General features: G+C 38.5%; 2 protein-coding genes across 3 annotated transcripts; both read left to right on the top strand.

The window, feature by feature from the left end:
- The first annotated feature begins 4,626 nt into the window (after positions 1-4,626).
- LOC4351473 (uncharacterized) lies at positions 4,627-9,971 on the top strand. The gene is made up of 14 exons (XM_015762692.2): positions 4,627-4,862; positions 5,430-5,581; positions 5,660-5,764; positions 5,858-5,985; positions 6,085-6,345; positions 6,532-6,710; positions 7,293-7,336; positions 7,692-7,769; positions 7,867-7,998; positions 8,083-8,207; positions 8,283-8,552; positions 8,676-8,812; positions 9,373-9,456; positions 9,546-9,971. The coding sequence occupies exons 2-14, from the start codon at positions 5,440-5,442 to the stop codon at positions 9,640-9,642; spliced, it is 1,782 nt and encodes a 593-aa protein (XP_015618178.1). The 5' UTR covers positions 4,627-4,862; positions 5,430-5,439; the 3' UTR covers positions 9,643-9,971.
- Positions 9,972-11,136: 1,165 nt separating this feature from the next.
- On the top strand, positions 11,137-14,573 carry LOC4351472 (uncharacterized). 2 transcript variants are annotated; one of them, XM_015762982.3, is made up of 5 exons: positions 11,137-11,513; positions 11,648-11,773; positions 13,372-13,788; positions 13,947-14,151; positions 14,234-14,573. In XM_015762982.3, exons 3-5 carry the CDS (start codon positions 13,382-13,384, stop codon positions 14,306-14,308), a joined length of 687 nt encoding a protein of 228 aa, XP_015618468.1. In that variant the 5' UTR covers positions 11,137-11,513; positions 11,648-11,773; positions 13,372-13,381; the 3' UTR covers positions 14,309-14,573. The 2 variants fall into 2 exon arrangements, with proteins under 2 accessions (XP_015618468.1, XP_015618467.1); XM_015762981.3 differs by lacking the exon at positions 11,648-11,773.
- The last annotated feature ends 174 nt before the right edge of the window (positions 14,574-14,747 follow it).

Raw genomic sequence — 14,747 nt, 5'->3', positions numbered from 1 at the left:
AAAGCGGTGGACCTCGTTTCCATGATCGCCATGGCGGATGGCGCGGGAGGAGGTGTTCTGATTAGGGCCGCGTCAATTGATTTGAGATCTCCGGTGATCGATCTGGTCAATCTATCTGCAGGATTGGATTGTTCGCTTGATCGCTTCATCACTAGTTGGTCAGTTGGTGTCGTTTTTCTTTCGTATCCTGTAGCTGTGATCTCGGCTGCCTGACAGCCTGAGGCCCTTGTGCTTCTGAAACTTCTGATTAATTTGATGATCCGAACCTGAGATGAGATTGACTGCCTTGCTGTTAGTTCGATCATTCAAGATGTTCGATCGATTTTGATTGTCTCATCAATGTGCATGATCGACCTGCTCGAGTACCCATTACCCTTTGCCTTCCTGGTGAATGGATTTGTGCAGTGTAAAAAATTTTGTTCCTAAATTACCCTTTGAAGATTAACGGTGGATAACACTTCATTAAGAGGTACCTCAGGTACCTTCCAAGCACTGTAAAAGACCTCTTAATTAAAAGGGTATACAGCGAGCGGCATACTCCCGGTGCAAATAATACTGGCCAATTCCGGCCAAATTCCGCTTGGTATTGACCATAATGACCAGATTTGACGTAATATTTGTTCATGTGTAATGTAAGTGATATTTATGTAGAATTTGCTCTAGTTGATTGGTCGGGGAATAAGCCAAATGACATATTTATAAACAAAAATAATTTATAAATAAAAATTTTATATGCATGTTCTTAACGATCAAAAACTAAAGGCTGAAAAATAAACTTCGATAAAATAAACCCAGAATGAACTCTAAATTTAAGGTTGAAATTTTATTATATCTATAAAGTAATAGAAAAAGGAGCCTCCACGTTCGCTCTCACGACCTAGAAATTCTCACATTAATCCAAAAAATAAGAAAAAAGAAAAATAGAACTAGATTAGGATTAGTTAAAAACTGAAGAAAGAAAAAAAAGGCATATTATGAAACTCGAATCGGACAATCTGTCCAAAACAAAAAAAAAAGGAAAACCTAATCTTTCTTTTTCCTTTTAGAAAAAAATCACGTTTTATGTGTGCAATGTCCGATTGGACAATGAAGAAAAAAATTACCTAAGCTGGCTACAGTAACCGTGTACAGCACAAATCACAAGCGTGCATGTATGTGACAGGTACTATCCAATATTGGCTCACTGTTTATCTCTATTCTCTCCGTTGCAACAAATCGAATCTCTGATGACGGGTTCAGATGTGCAGACTCCTGTTGTAGTGGAACCGTATCCTCTGACATTACACAATAATGTCATGGTGTGACATTCTTTCAAAAATCCACACCATCCATTCTAAATCAACAGTCATAGATTATTTGGCATGCAATTAATCAAACTAATTAGTGGATTGTGTAGTTATAAATTGTCCCTAGATCAAATATTGCATTTTCAAGAGACAAACATCGTTGTTGACTGGTGGAAGAATCCGCAAGTTACTAGCACATGATGATAATTAGGTATCTCCGTCAGAACGGCGCAATTCTGAATATACAAGCCGATGGGTTAATGTTTAATGAAGATGAGGATACTGCTTTAGTGCTAACAAAAAAAAAATTCCTTCCCACCTATTAAGTACACACCTACATAATCTGTTAATTAGTTTGATTAGTTAGATAGCAATTAATATGTGGCCATTGATTTAGAATGGATGGAGCGGATTAAGGAATGTCACACTGTGACATTACTATATAATGTCAGAGGATACGGTTCCCCTGTTGTATTTATCCATATATCTATATTATCTTAATGTAATAGGAAAAAGGGCCACCATGTTAGCTCCCACTTCCTAGAAACTCCCATAATATAATCCATAATAATTAGAGAAAAAAAGAGTCCAAACAGAACCACGTGGTCAACAATTCAATACATCTAAAATTCAGAATAAAAAAATAAATAAAAATTAGAGAAGAGTCTACGTAGATGTACAATTTAGAAATATCCGAAACTCGGATTAAAATTTAAAAATAATTAATATTGAGATAAAAGTACCTTTAGAAATACAATTTAGGCAAAAAATAGATAATATTAAGAGAATAAGTACCTAAAATTTGGAGAGAGAAAATAAATATTATGAAAAAAATTGTTCATGTATGAGTATTATATAAAAATAGTTTGAAGTTGGATTAGAACTAAATAATATTCTTTCCGTCCCAAAATATATCAACTTCTAGCCTCTATAATTTGTCTCAAAATAATATAGGTATAAATATAATTTATAAATACCTATAATTAAGATTCAAAAAATATTATAGAAAATGGATTTTTTTAAAAAAAATAGTAATTGAGAGAGTCATTAAGAATACAATTTTTAGAAAAGAAAAAAAATGAGAGTTCAAGTGAAAAGTAGAAAATACAATTCAAACTATGTGAAATTCATAAGTAAAACTAAATAAAACTAAAAAAGAGTCCACATATAAATACAGGAGCCTCCACGTTCGCTCTCACAGCCTATAAATTCTCATATTACTCGGAGAAAAGAAAAAAATATAGTCTATCTATAAATACAATTTGAAAAATAGCTGAAATTCAGGATTAAAAAATAAGGGATATTGGAAGAGGGGACTAGAGTCCATATAGTTATACAATTTAGAGATAATTGAAATTTGGAATGAAAAAAAGTTAAATATAGAGTTAAAGTCCATATGGAATACAATAAAGAAATAACTAAAACAGAGTTAGAACTAAAAAAATAAGAAAATTAAAAGTAGACTTTATAGTCCATATAGAAATACAATTTAGAATTACAAAAAATCAAAACTAAAAATAAACAAGATTGGCAGAAGAGACTAGGGTCCATATAGGCATAAAAACTAGAAATAATAAAAAATCAGAATAAATAAAAAAATTAGAAAATTAAAAGTAGAGATTAGAGTCCATATAGAAATACAATAAAGAAATAACTAAAATTCGAAGTTAAAGATAAAAAATATTAGAAGAAGAGTCTAGAGTCTAAATAGGAATACAATTTCGTGGAATTCAATTTTTTTAAGAAAAGAATACTAAAAGAAGAGTCAAAAGTCCATATACAAATTTAGAACTAACTGAAAGTCAAAAATTAAAAAAAATAATAGTATATCTTAGAGTTCATATAGAAATACAATTAAAAAAGAACGAAAATTCAAGATAAAAAAAGATTGAGAGAAGAGTCTAGACTCTAGAGCACCTATTGGAATACAATTTAGAAATAATTGAAGGTCGTAATTAAAAACTAGGAGTATTGAAAGAAGAGTATAGTGTCCATACATGAATACAATTTAGAAATAACCGAAATTTGAAATTTAAAAATGAGGAATATGGAAAGAATAGTTTAGAATCAATATAAAAATAATTGTAATTCGGGATTTGAAAATAAAGAATATGGAAATAACATAACTTTCAAATTAAAAAAAAGGAATATAGGAGAACTTTGAAACTGAAAAAAAAAAGAAATATTGGAAGAGGAGTCTAGACTACTCTAGAGTCTATATAGGAATATAATTTAGAAATACTCCCTCCAACCTCCATCCCATAATATAAGGCGTCCACGCATTTTAACATTCCACCTTCAAAACATTTTGACCAATATTTAGTACAATATAAATTGAATTTTACTTGCTAAAAATTATATCATTGGATTAACATTTGGATTTACTTTCAAATGGTTATAATTTTGTTACTACAGACCTTATAGTATATGAGAAATTATAAGATAAAAAATAGTTTTAGAGACCGTGTCAAGTTTGATCATGCCTTATATTATGGTATAGAGGGAGTAACTAAAATAAGGAATTAAAAAATAATTATAACTATCACATATATACAATACAACATGAATACTACACATTGGTTAGTTTGGTCAAGTTCATATAGAATTTAAAAATTATGTTGCCATTTTTAATATATTTTAATAATAAAATGTGAAAATAGATATGTTAATAAGTGAAAAAATATATAACGGTACTAGCCGTGCAATCTGCGCGGGCCACCATACTAGTTTAAATTATGACAGATAAGCATAAATATAAGCGAAAATATGAGGATGCGAAGTGGGAGTTAGGTTTAGGGTTTGTATATGGCTAATGGGCCAAGAGAAAGGGGCACAAGAATGAAGAGATGGGCTAAAATTAGCTAATACAAAAGTATCGGGTCAGGCATGGGTTATCCGTGAAAAATAATAATATACGACTATTGCCCGCTATGTTCTTAGATTTCAGACGGACGTGTCCGCGGGTAAAATATTACACCCATACCCAGTGAGCGGAGGCAGCGGCCGGGCACCACGGGCAATTGCTCGGGCTCCATGCGTACAACAACACTGCTCCAATGCATATGCAGCATATTACTCGTTAATCATATACTTAATCACTTTGTCTCGTAGGTTATAATGGAGATTAATCAGATGAATAAACAGAAAACGAGGCAGCAAGGACCAAACCATCGAACTGTAGCTAATCCAGTTTTAAATTAAAGGACGTGTTTTAGATAAACATAATAGTTGTGGGGGGTTAAAATGGACTTTATCGTTTACAAATGATCTGAATCAAACTCGATGTTAAAACGAGGGACCTTATTGCACATAAGAACCATTTTGTCCGCTGAGCCGGGGCAGGTCGACCTCTCCGTCCCCTTCACCCGCGGGTTCCCGCGCCGATCTCCATCATCGGGAGCGGCGGCGCCGACGGCGTCCACCGCATACTCTCGCCTCTGAATCTTTGCGCCCAAGTCGATCTACCCGTTCCCTCGGCCTCGACTCCCATCTCCTGCGAGTTCGTCGCCGCCTCCGCCGATCTCCATCAGGCGAGCAGCGGTGCCGTCGTCGTGCTGCTTCCGCCTCCGCCCTCCGGTGAGCACACCCGTACCGACGCACATCCTATTTCTTTCTCATCCCTCGCTTTCGTTGTACCGCACCTTTTCTTTTTGCCTTATCTTCTCATCATTTGGACGCTAGGTTTAGGTTGCCCCCTCCCCCAACTGAACCCCCATGGCCCCGCCCTTGGCTGGTACAAATTTCAATAGTTGAGCTAAGAAAATATTTGGAGACACCTATCAACATTATCGTTGTCTATGCCCGATACATCTACGGATCTACCCCTTGTGAATTGGAGGTCTGAAAAAGATATTGCAAGGAAACATTGTGCTTAATTCTAATGACATTATGGATTTTAAAATTTGTATATTTTCTGGTAACTGTTTTGAGTCCTGTCCAACAAACTCATTGAGTGAAGAGTATTTACTCTTTTATACTTTTGTAAAGTTGATTTTGGATCTTACAGGAAAGTCATCATCATTGACATAAAACCTATATTTGTGACCTTTTAATTAGTAAATCCGTGTTAGTTTTATGGTGCTGCTTTTCTGTTCTGATCCACATTTTGCACCTTTTTTTCTTTTAAAAAAACTTATGCTTCAGTGCTGAGAAGATGCGGAGCGGTCGTTATGATCTCAGAAGTAACTTGAAGAGGGATGAAAAAACTGATTTTGTCATGACGTATTCAAAGAAGCATAGAATAAAGGAGGACATAGTTTGCAATGAAGGAGAGATAGCTGAGTCCTTGGTTTCAGGTTTGCTGGTCCTTCCTCTTTTCTGCATGTCTCTTATATCTCTTGCTGAGCATTCACGGTTGTGTTGTATGTAACTAGGTGACTTGCCCTGCGAATCGAATCAAGGTGTCTTCTGGAGTGAGCTCAGTGGAGAAGTTGCATCTAATCTGTCCAAAAGTGTTGTTTCACTTGCCCTGCACGATGGTGATTATATGTGCTGTTATACCCTTCTTACTTTTCCAGGCATATATATAAACACCGCTAATTATGAATGATTTAAATCACAATCTTATGTAGGAAACACAATGTTATTTGTATGCTCGGGCATAGCTGTACACCGTAATGGACATGTTATAAAATTGCTGACCTCAGCAAGCTTGCTTAAAGCTTTTAATGACGCAAGAAAAGATCATGATAACTTGAAGGTTGGTGCTGCTAATCATCCTTTACTATTTTTTCTTCTTACATAAGGTAGTTGACTGGTTGTGATCATTGCTTACTCTTCACCTGATTCTTCATTATAGGTTGAAGTGCACCATGAAGACACTGTTGTCATAGGGTTTTTGAGAGAATATAATTTAGATCACAACATGGCTGCTGTCATTGTGGAGAACTTACCTGATCTTCGTCCTGTGCCTTTCAACAATGTTCAGAAATTTGTACCGCATAGCAAGGTAGTAGCTCTAGGCCGTGATATCTCTGGCAAATTAATGACCACAAGTGGGGTATTGATTGGTGAATCATACAATGGATATCTTATGTCGTCCACTTGTAAATTCTCTGAGGTACACCTTTTCTTTTACTACTGTGAGGTACACGCTTGCATTACAACAAAAATATTTAATCCCTTTTGTTTTATACCTCTGAGGCAATAAGATGATGATTTTTCCTACATATCTTCTTGTTCCATTTCACTTTATTTTGTCCAATGCAACTAGTATTGCCTGTAATCCTGTTCTGTTTGGTGCCAGGTTTATGAAGGTGGGCCACTTTTTGATTTTGATGGGGACTTTCTTGGCATGAACCTTTCCTTCACTACCGAGGGAACCGTATTTGTGCCAGGGGATAGAGTTCTTGACCAGCTTGTGAATTGTATACTCGATCATGAGGTCAGATTTGCTGCGCGGTTAGAGGCTTTGAAGGAAGTCTGGTATGTTTTGCATATTTTGAATGGGACACATATCCTGCTCTCTCCCTGCCATACGTGATTTAATGAATTTAGCTGTTCTTTATGCCAAACAGTTTATGGGACTAGGTTTTGCTATAATCTGGATAGTTGGGTGTTGTTCCTTTTGTAGGTTTTCTGACATTGTAGTTCCTCTGCAGTTTTCAATGTGTTATGTTCCCATAATGCAACATGATTCTCTCCCACCTATACCAAGATGTTTCTCTGTCCTATTGGCACATAACACTACCTCCCTGTACTAGATTAGTCACATGTTTCAATGTTTAATGATATTTGTCTAATTTTATTAGAGAAAGGAACATTTTGTCCAGATTTAGTGGTCACACTGCTATGAATTATGATGCCTCTAGACACTGGAGGTTTTATATAACATTTGTTCAATTCTCTTGCTTTCTTGAAATATTTATATCCATAATACTCCAGGTCCTCTTTTATCTATATTGTTTGTTCCTACAATTATATTCATGCTGGTGTTGCATATAAATTGTGCTGGACCTGGTTTGATAAATTTTACTTTTGGCTACTCATGTTGATATTTTTCTGCAGGGTTGGAGAAAGTCCCAGCGGTGAGATGCCTAGCTCTCATCAAGGTGAGCACAGTGATACTTTAGGCTTCTAGTATTTTGGTATATGCAATTCATCGTTATTTCTAATATTCTGTATTTGTACATAAATGGTGTAAATTTTAGGTTTTACACTTACACTCTTGTGATAACTATCGATGGGCTTAGCTTTTTACGGTTGTCATGGAGTTAGCGACAATCAGTTAATACTGTTACCCTATGCTCATGGGTATTGTTAAGCAGAATCAATATATTGTGGTTTGCAACTCGGGTTATCATCATATATTGATCGTCTGTACTTATATTATGTGTGGAATTTTAGTTGAATCTTATCATATACTATATTAGTGTTAATCACTCACTATTGATATTGATACGCCAGTACATAGAGATGTTCTTAACAAGGATCGATACGGGGATCTAGAATCCTTGGGCTATCCTGAGCCCCCAAAATCGAAAGGTAAGTAAAACCCTGTAAATATCGTGACAGTTTCATGCATTGTGTTTTTGTACTTACTGTACCACTTACAACTATTTTACTTGGTATGTTCAACTAGATGGCATGATTTTGGCTTATACTTTTGAAGAGCCTTTTGGTGACATATTTGGTAAAGGTGTCTGGAGTGAACTAAGTGAAGATGTTGCCTCTAGCATATGCGAAAATACTGTCGCACTTGCTTCATTCAACGGTGATTTTTCAGTATTGTGCTGTTTACGGTTTCATATTTGTACTCTAATCATAACTAACTAATGATCAAAATTATGATATCCAGGAGATAAACGAACTTTTGCATGCACGGGTTTCTTTATTGAATGGAACGAGTGTGCCACTATTCTGACTTCAGCGAACTTACTTAGGGATTCTAGTGATGAAAACAGGATTGCTGAAAACTTGAGGGTTGGTGCTTCTAAATATTCTGTGATCCCTGTTCATTTGATGAACTGCTAAGAGTTTTAATTGTGTCGCTTGCAGATTGAAGTGTTGCTTCCAAATAATCTGCGCACCGTAGGGACAGTACAACATTATAATTTACATTACAATGTTGCTCTAGTCAGTGTGAAGGATCACTGTGTTCGCCAACCAGTGAAAATTCAACCTTATGGGCATAACTGTCGGAAATTACTAGCTGTAGGGCGTATCTTCGAATCTGGCAGATTAATGGCTGCAAGAGGGCAACAATTTCCCACTGTTGTCACACATGACTGCAAATTTCTTAGTTACTCTGGATGTACAACCACTAAGGTAACAGCTTCTATTTTTCTTGTCTACTACACAGTTGAAGTAAATAGTTGCATCAGAATATGAGTTAACTATGATTATTTGATTGGCATTACCAATTATAACTTCTCCATTTCACCTGGATAGGCTGGCATTGGAGGGCCTCTTCTTTGTTTCGATGGAACCTTTGTTGGCATGAACTTCTACGATGAGGGTGTAGAAGGCACCGCATTCCTATCATGGTGTGAGATTCGCGAGATCCTGAAGTATTTTAAGACAAAAGGGTATGTCTAGATCTTTTTGGTTATTCAAATGCTTTGATGATGTGCTCCTTCCAGTCACAAAATAGTGATGTTCACATGTAGTTAAACCAATTGACTTTGACCATAGTAATTATTTCAAATGTTAAGCTTTGAATGTATAAAATGATACAGTAAAATATCATAATATTACACTAGATTAACATTTTGGTGACTTTTTTGAAGTTAATTTTTTATGTTCTGCCATGTTGACTTTGAAAAGCCAAAAACTTGATCCTTTAGTAAACAGAGGGGATATTGTACAAATTCATGTTTTGAATGTATAAAATGATGCAGTAAATTATCATAATATTACACTAGATTAACATTTTGGTGACTTTTGTGAAGTTAATTTTTTAAGTTCTGCCACGTTGGCTTTGAAAAGCCAAAAACTTGATCCAAGTAAACAGAGGGGATATTGTAAATTATCATGTTTCAAGGACGTGCTCCTGTAATACTTGTGAGAACAATTAATTTTGAATTGTTGTTGAAGCAGGTTCAGTCAAATCATAATTTTCCATTGAATTCTTTGTTGTGTTTGATAGGGCTGTTGCTGAACATAGCCATGGTAATCCATCTGATGTGCTTGATTGGAAGATTGCTGGAGATGATAGTGTTCACCCTGATAGGTATTATGATGCATTACACTACTATCACGTTAAATATTCGTACAAATTTGTGGATAACATTACATTGTGGGCAAATTACTGAATGGCAGATGGCCGGTTCCTATGCCGTATTGGACTCTTCCTGAGGATCTGGTCCAACGTAAACTTGCAGCTAAAATAAGAAGACAAGAGGCCATCCTGTGTTGAATTGATCCCCATATCACTATCTTGTGAACCTGTTTAACGTCGAGAGACCTAGTTTCTAACTTTATCACAATGATTATTGTCTAGTTAGTGTTGCATGTATTATAGTGCTTGGTTTCATAAATTATTACTAATGTTTCTGAGTAGTGTTTAAGTGCTCTGCCTTTTGAGCCCGACTGCCCGAGGGCCATCCGACCAGTGATGGACGTCCGAGCGTGCACTGTGATGGGCCATATAGCCTATGGTCTTCCATGCCCTTCTTGTGCTACAAATATGTAATCATCCTTTGTACTCCCTTCATCACAAGAGTTGCACGTACTTATTTCGTTTCAGTTTTTTCTCAAGAGTTTTACGTATTCTGCATGTGTCTCGAAAGACTAATCGCGCGGGCCTTCGTTTTGCGGCTGAATTGAATTGTCCACGCGAGCGGCCCTTGGTTCCTTTTAATTAAAATTGATGAATCTGCGGCTGAATTGAATTGTTCACGCCAACGGCCCTTCGTTCCATTTAATTAAAATTGATGGATTCATCAACGTTTTCCTCAAAGGCCACCCTCGCCGCTGCTGCGCCAATAGCAAGATGGATAATGGGTTAGTCCGCTATGTCGTCAGAGATGGCAAGGATGAAGCAGCGGTCGCTGAGTTTGATAGCGAGCACGGCGGCGCCGACGAAGCAATGCAAGAATCTGACTCTATCTCGTAGTAGTACGTGATTGATTCCCTAGCCGGCGATACTGAAGTGATGCCAGCAGAATCCCAGCAGGGGGACCGTGGACGGTGAGCTCGTAGCCCGTGGAAGGCATCATCGTGGGAACGACACTGTCGTCGATGCGCTGCATGCCGATGGTGACATGCATGAAGCTATCCATGCACTTGTGCACCTCTCATCGATCAATGAGTGGATATTCCAGATCAATGAGTTCATGATGCTTGGGCAGCCATTGCATTTGGATTGAGGAGGGATTGGAGGCAAAGAATACGAAGACTGAAGGGCTGATTGAGGAGCAAAGAACTGATTGAGAAGCAAACAATTGAGTGGCGATCTGGCGCCCGACCCGCCTGCTCCCGCGTGGTCGCCGCCGCTGCCGCATCGCAGGTCGCCGGCCACCGGCCGCCGAACCTCCTCCTCTCCCGTCTCACCCTGTCGGCCGGCCTGCCCACCCAGACTAGAAGAGAAGTGAGAGAGAAGAAGGGAAAAGAGAGACATGACGTGGCATCCTGATACATGGGGCCCATATAGACCCACGCTAACTCAGCAGTCACGCCAGATAAAACCGGTATCAAGTGAACAGTTTTTCAAGTTGAGAGACGTGGTTTTACGGTTGGAGACGATTTTGCAACTCGATGACAACTTGAGGGACCTTGGGTATACTTTTTCCTCCATTCTTCCCCCAAGCTGCAAGGGTTACCCCATATTCAGGCCCAATTACTGGGGCAAAAAGCAGCCGCTAGGGCAAGGGCCTACTACTACAGCGTTGCGCCGTCCGCCTGCGTCCTTGCTTGATGCTTCGCACGCGCGTGACGGCGCCGCCGTTCCTCGCCTCTCTCCTCTCTCCTCTCTCCGCCACTCCGCCTCTCCCCCATCCCATCGTCCACCCGGCCCGAGCTGCGGAGGCGCAGACCTCCGCCGCTGCGCCCGCATCGGCACAGCTACAGACCAACGCGGCCGCCGGCGCTGGGAGCTCGGGACGCGAGGACAGCGGTACAGCCGGACCCCCGGCTGACTGACGCAGTGCCGCCTGCCTCTGCCCGTCGCGGCGTCGCCGTTAGCCTCTTCTCTTGCTCTCTGCCCTCTGCGCTACGGCTGCCGGCTCGTGTGACTCAGTGGCTGTGAAGTCCTTCCCAGCGGGCGAGACGGCGACCCGGCTCCTGCAGGTTATACCTCTAGCAGTTTAGCTCATAGCTTCATTATTCCCATTTAGTCATTGTGTTTGAACTTTCTGCCAATTGCCACTACCATTTGCTAATCTGTGATTAGTGAATGGGATGCTGACTTGCTGCCGCTGTAGTTTGTAGGATTGGTAAAACATGAAGAGAAATGGGGATATTGCTGTTGAACTATCTATACTTCTATACTATGAGCTGGTGGTTCTGCCAACCACCACCACCACCACCACTGAAATATGGGCCATGGTGTTAGTATAAGTTTCTGAGTGCTTGGTCAGCTTTTTTCTGTACTTCTGTAGAATAGTTGTGTAGTCTTTACTCTCTAGCTGGTATTTGAAGTACTATATAAACTAAAGTTCTTTAATTTTATATTGATTTACCTTTTGTCATCTTGATTCAACTAAAGAAAACCCACAAACTTTTTAGGTTTTAATTGTAATTTAAAATGACATAGACAGCACAATTCATTGAAGAGTACATATTTTGTAATCATATCAAAGGACATATTGTTAGCACAATTGGAGTCATCTATCTATACTGAAACAAACTATGCCATTTTTCTTTCTGTTTGTTAATACAAAGAAGCTAATATTTGTTGCAACACGGATGTAATTTGTTTGTTGCTGTTTTGAATCTGGTGTAACGCACAGGTATTTGGCTAGTCTATATTTATTATTTGTACCTTTTGAACTTGCTTGTTTCATTAGTCGATTATTTGTTTTATAAGATGTTATTTGCTATATTTGTATCTCTTTTTACCAAATTTATACTTGCAATGTTCAAAAATTTTTGGCATGTAATGTGAAATTGTGAAGTAGGGCTAGTCAACCATAAATTCCTGGCTATGCCAGTCTCCGTCCGGTTACCAGAGGAGCTCAATCCAGTTGCTTGCAGCTTGTATCAGGCGGTGAGCAGCTCACTCCTGTAGATCCGCTTGCTTGCAGCTTGGATCGGGCTGGGAGAAGCTTATTTTGGGACAAACGGAAGGAGGCAAAGATGAACTTTTTATGGAACGGAGGGAGTAGGGTGGAACAGAAAAAAAAAAAAGAAAACCTTTGCTTTGCTTTGGCAAGGAAGTTAAACCGCATGGGTCCTTACTCCTTAAATCCTAGCTTTGCTAGCTCTGCTCCCCTTCTCATTTTTCTTCTCTTCCTCTGGATCAAATGGAGCACAAACTTTGTTTAATGCACACTTGCAAAAATTGAGCACCGCACCAACACTGCCGGATGTTAGCACCCTAAGCAGCAGCCCACAGGTTGTCTTGCTGGGAGGAGCTCGCTCTAGTGGTGGCGGGCTCATCTGGGTAGCGGGGTCTTCGATTTGGGTGGCGCGAGAGTACCCAGCCATTGTGGTTGTTGTCCAGAGAGCGAGGGAGGGTGTACGGTAGGAGGTGTACAAAGTGAGATGGAAATGGATCCCCGAGTAACATAGAGAAGAGGCCAAGAAGGGATCCAATCACATCTCTCTCGCAATCCAAGATTGGGAATTCCGACCAACATAACTCTCAACGACCCGCTGCAGTGCTGCGATTTTTGCATCCCAACCTCCATATAGAGGGTCAAACAACGAGATCTCTTTGGTTAAGACATTGAATATTCTATCATTGTGCTGTTTTTTTTTTCTTTTGCTATTTCTACTGTTGCAGCAGCTCTCTCTCTCTCTCTCTCGTTGCAGTACTATGCTGCTAATTGCTTTCTTTTTATTATTTTGTTTCAAAAGGTTGTCTTATTGTATAAATCTATAAATGTTTGCTCCTAGTTGTAGCGCCTCTTTGATTTTTCATATTTCGTTTTTATTTAAAATGAACATCACTATAGGTTCATGATTGGGATTTATTATTTTGCAGTTGAGTTGCCATGGATATTGAGCGACAAGTTCAAGAGACATTTAGTAACCACTATAAAAGCGTGGTGCTAATCAGAAGGGGATCAGATGGCATCGGCACTGGCTTTATTATTGGTAAAACAAGGAAAAGTTATGTTGCGATGACATGCTACCATGTCATCTCAGGTAACCCCTCTGGTGCTTTAAAGGTCAGACTACCTAGGGACACAAAGGATTATGTTGCTGAGCTGCTATATGAGCATCAGGGTTATGATCTTGCAATTATTAAAGTTAATGGAGTGAGTGGAGAATGCCCAATTCTTCAATTTGGTGATTTAGAAGGTGTGGCGCATAGGGCCAATGTCGTTCAGCTTGGATATATCCTTGGGTCACAGTTTGCTTTAAACTTGGACCCCTCAGTATCTCCTGGATCAGTCATGTGAGTTATTTTCTTTTGTTATTTTTTTGTTAGCTTGTCTAGTTTATACTAACTTATATAGTAGCCACATTATTTTTTTTTGTTATTTTTTTGTTAGCTTGTCTAGTTTATACTAACTTATATAGTAGCCACATTAATATCTTTTATTTGTTTTAAAGAAGACCGGCAAACCAAAATGGAATGATGGGCAGCCAGGATGTTGTCTACAGTGCCGCTGCAAGACATGGCGCCTCAGGATCTGCAGTGATGTTTGATGATAAAGTTATTGGAGTACTATATTCAATGTCTACAAATAGCCAAGTTGCGTATGCTCGATCAAGTACTACTGTTCACATGGCCTTGAAGAATTGGTTGCATCCAAATGTGAGTTGTTTCTGCTCTTTTTTAAGGTAGTCACTTAACTGTTGCTTGTCACCTAATTATATTTTATGACTTCTTTTTTCAGGATGCTGCAATAACCACTGAGAAGATGATAGAACTTGTAGTAAAACCTCTAAATGATTCAGAGTTAGACGATTGATTGGACTGGCTATGGATTGCAAGGGCATGTGGACTCAATGGGTGTAGACTCTATTAATGTAATCGCCCATGGTTGTTTGTTATTTTTATTGATGTCCTCTTTCCATGGGAATATGTTGTCTATGTAATTTTTAATGTTTGAAATTATCAATAGTTAGCTAGCTATTAGATCTTGTTCTTTTCAGCTGATGGACAGCTTACGGATAGTTATTGCATGCTTTTAAAGCTAGAATTCCTTTCAAAAAAAAATGTTATCGTTGACAACTTTTTCTAAATTGTGGGACAGTGATAGTATTAGTTAAACCCAGTCTCTATAGTAATTTTTGGCTCCGTTGCCCGTGCTTTATAAACAGGAAGGCTAATACATTTACAAGTGAATTACTCTATTTGTTTTTGTTTGGCATTGATTAGTTTAAAATTGAACTAACCAATGTCATACA

This window comes from Oryza sativa, chromosome 12 (assembly GCF_034140825.1).
Source record: "Oryza sativa Japonica Group chromosome 12, ASM3414082v1".
Classification (NCBI taxonomy): domain Eukaryota; kingdom Viridiplantae; phylum Streptophyta; class Magnoliopsida; order Poales; family Poaceae; genus Oryza; species Oryza sativa.
The sequence above is the reverse complement of the archived record's forward strand: the minus strand, read 5'-3'. Positions and strand labels throughout refer to the sequence as shown.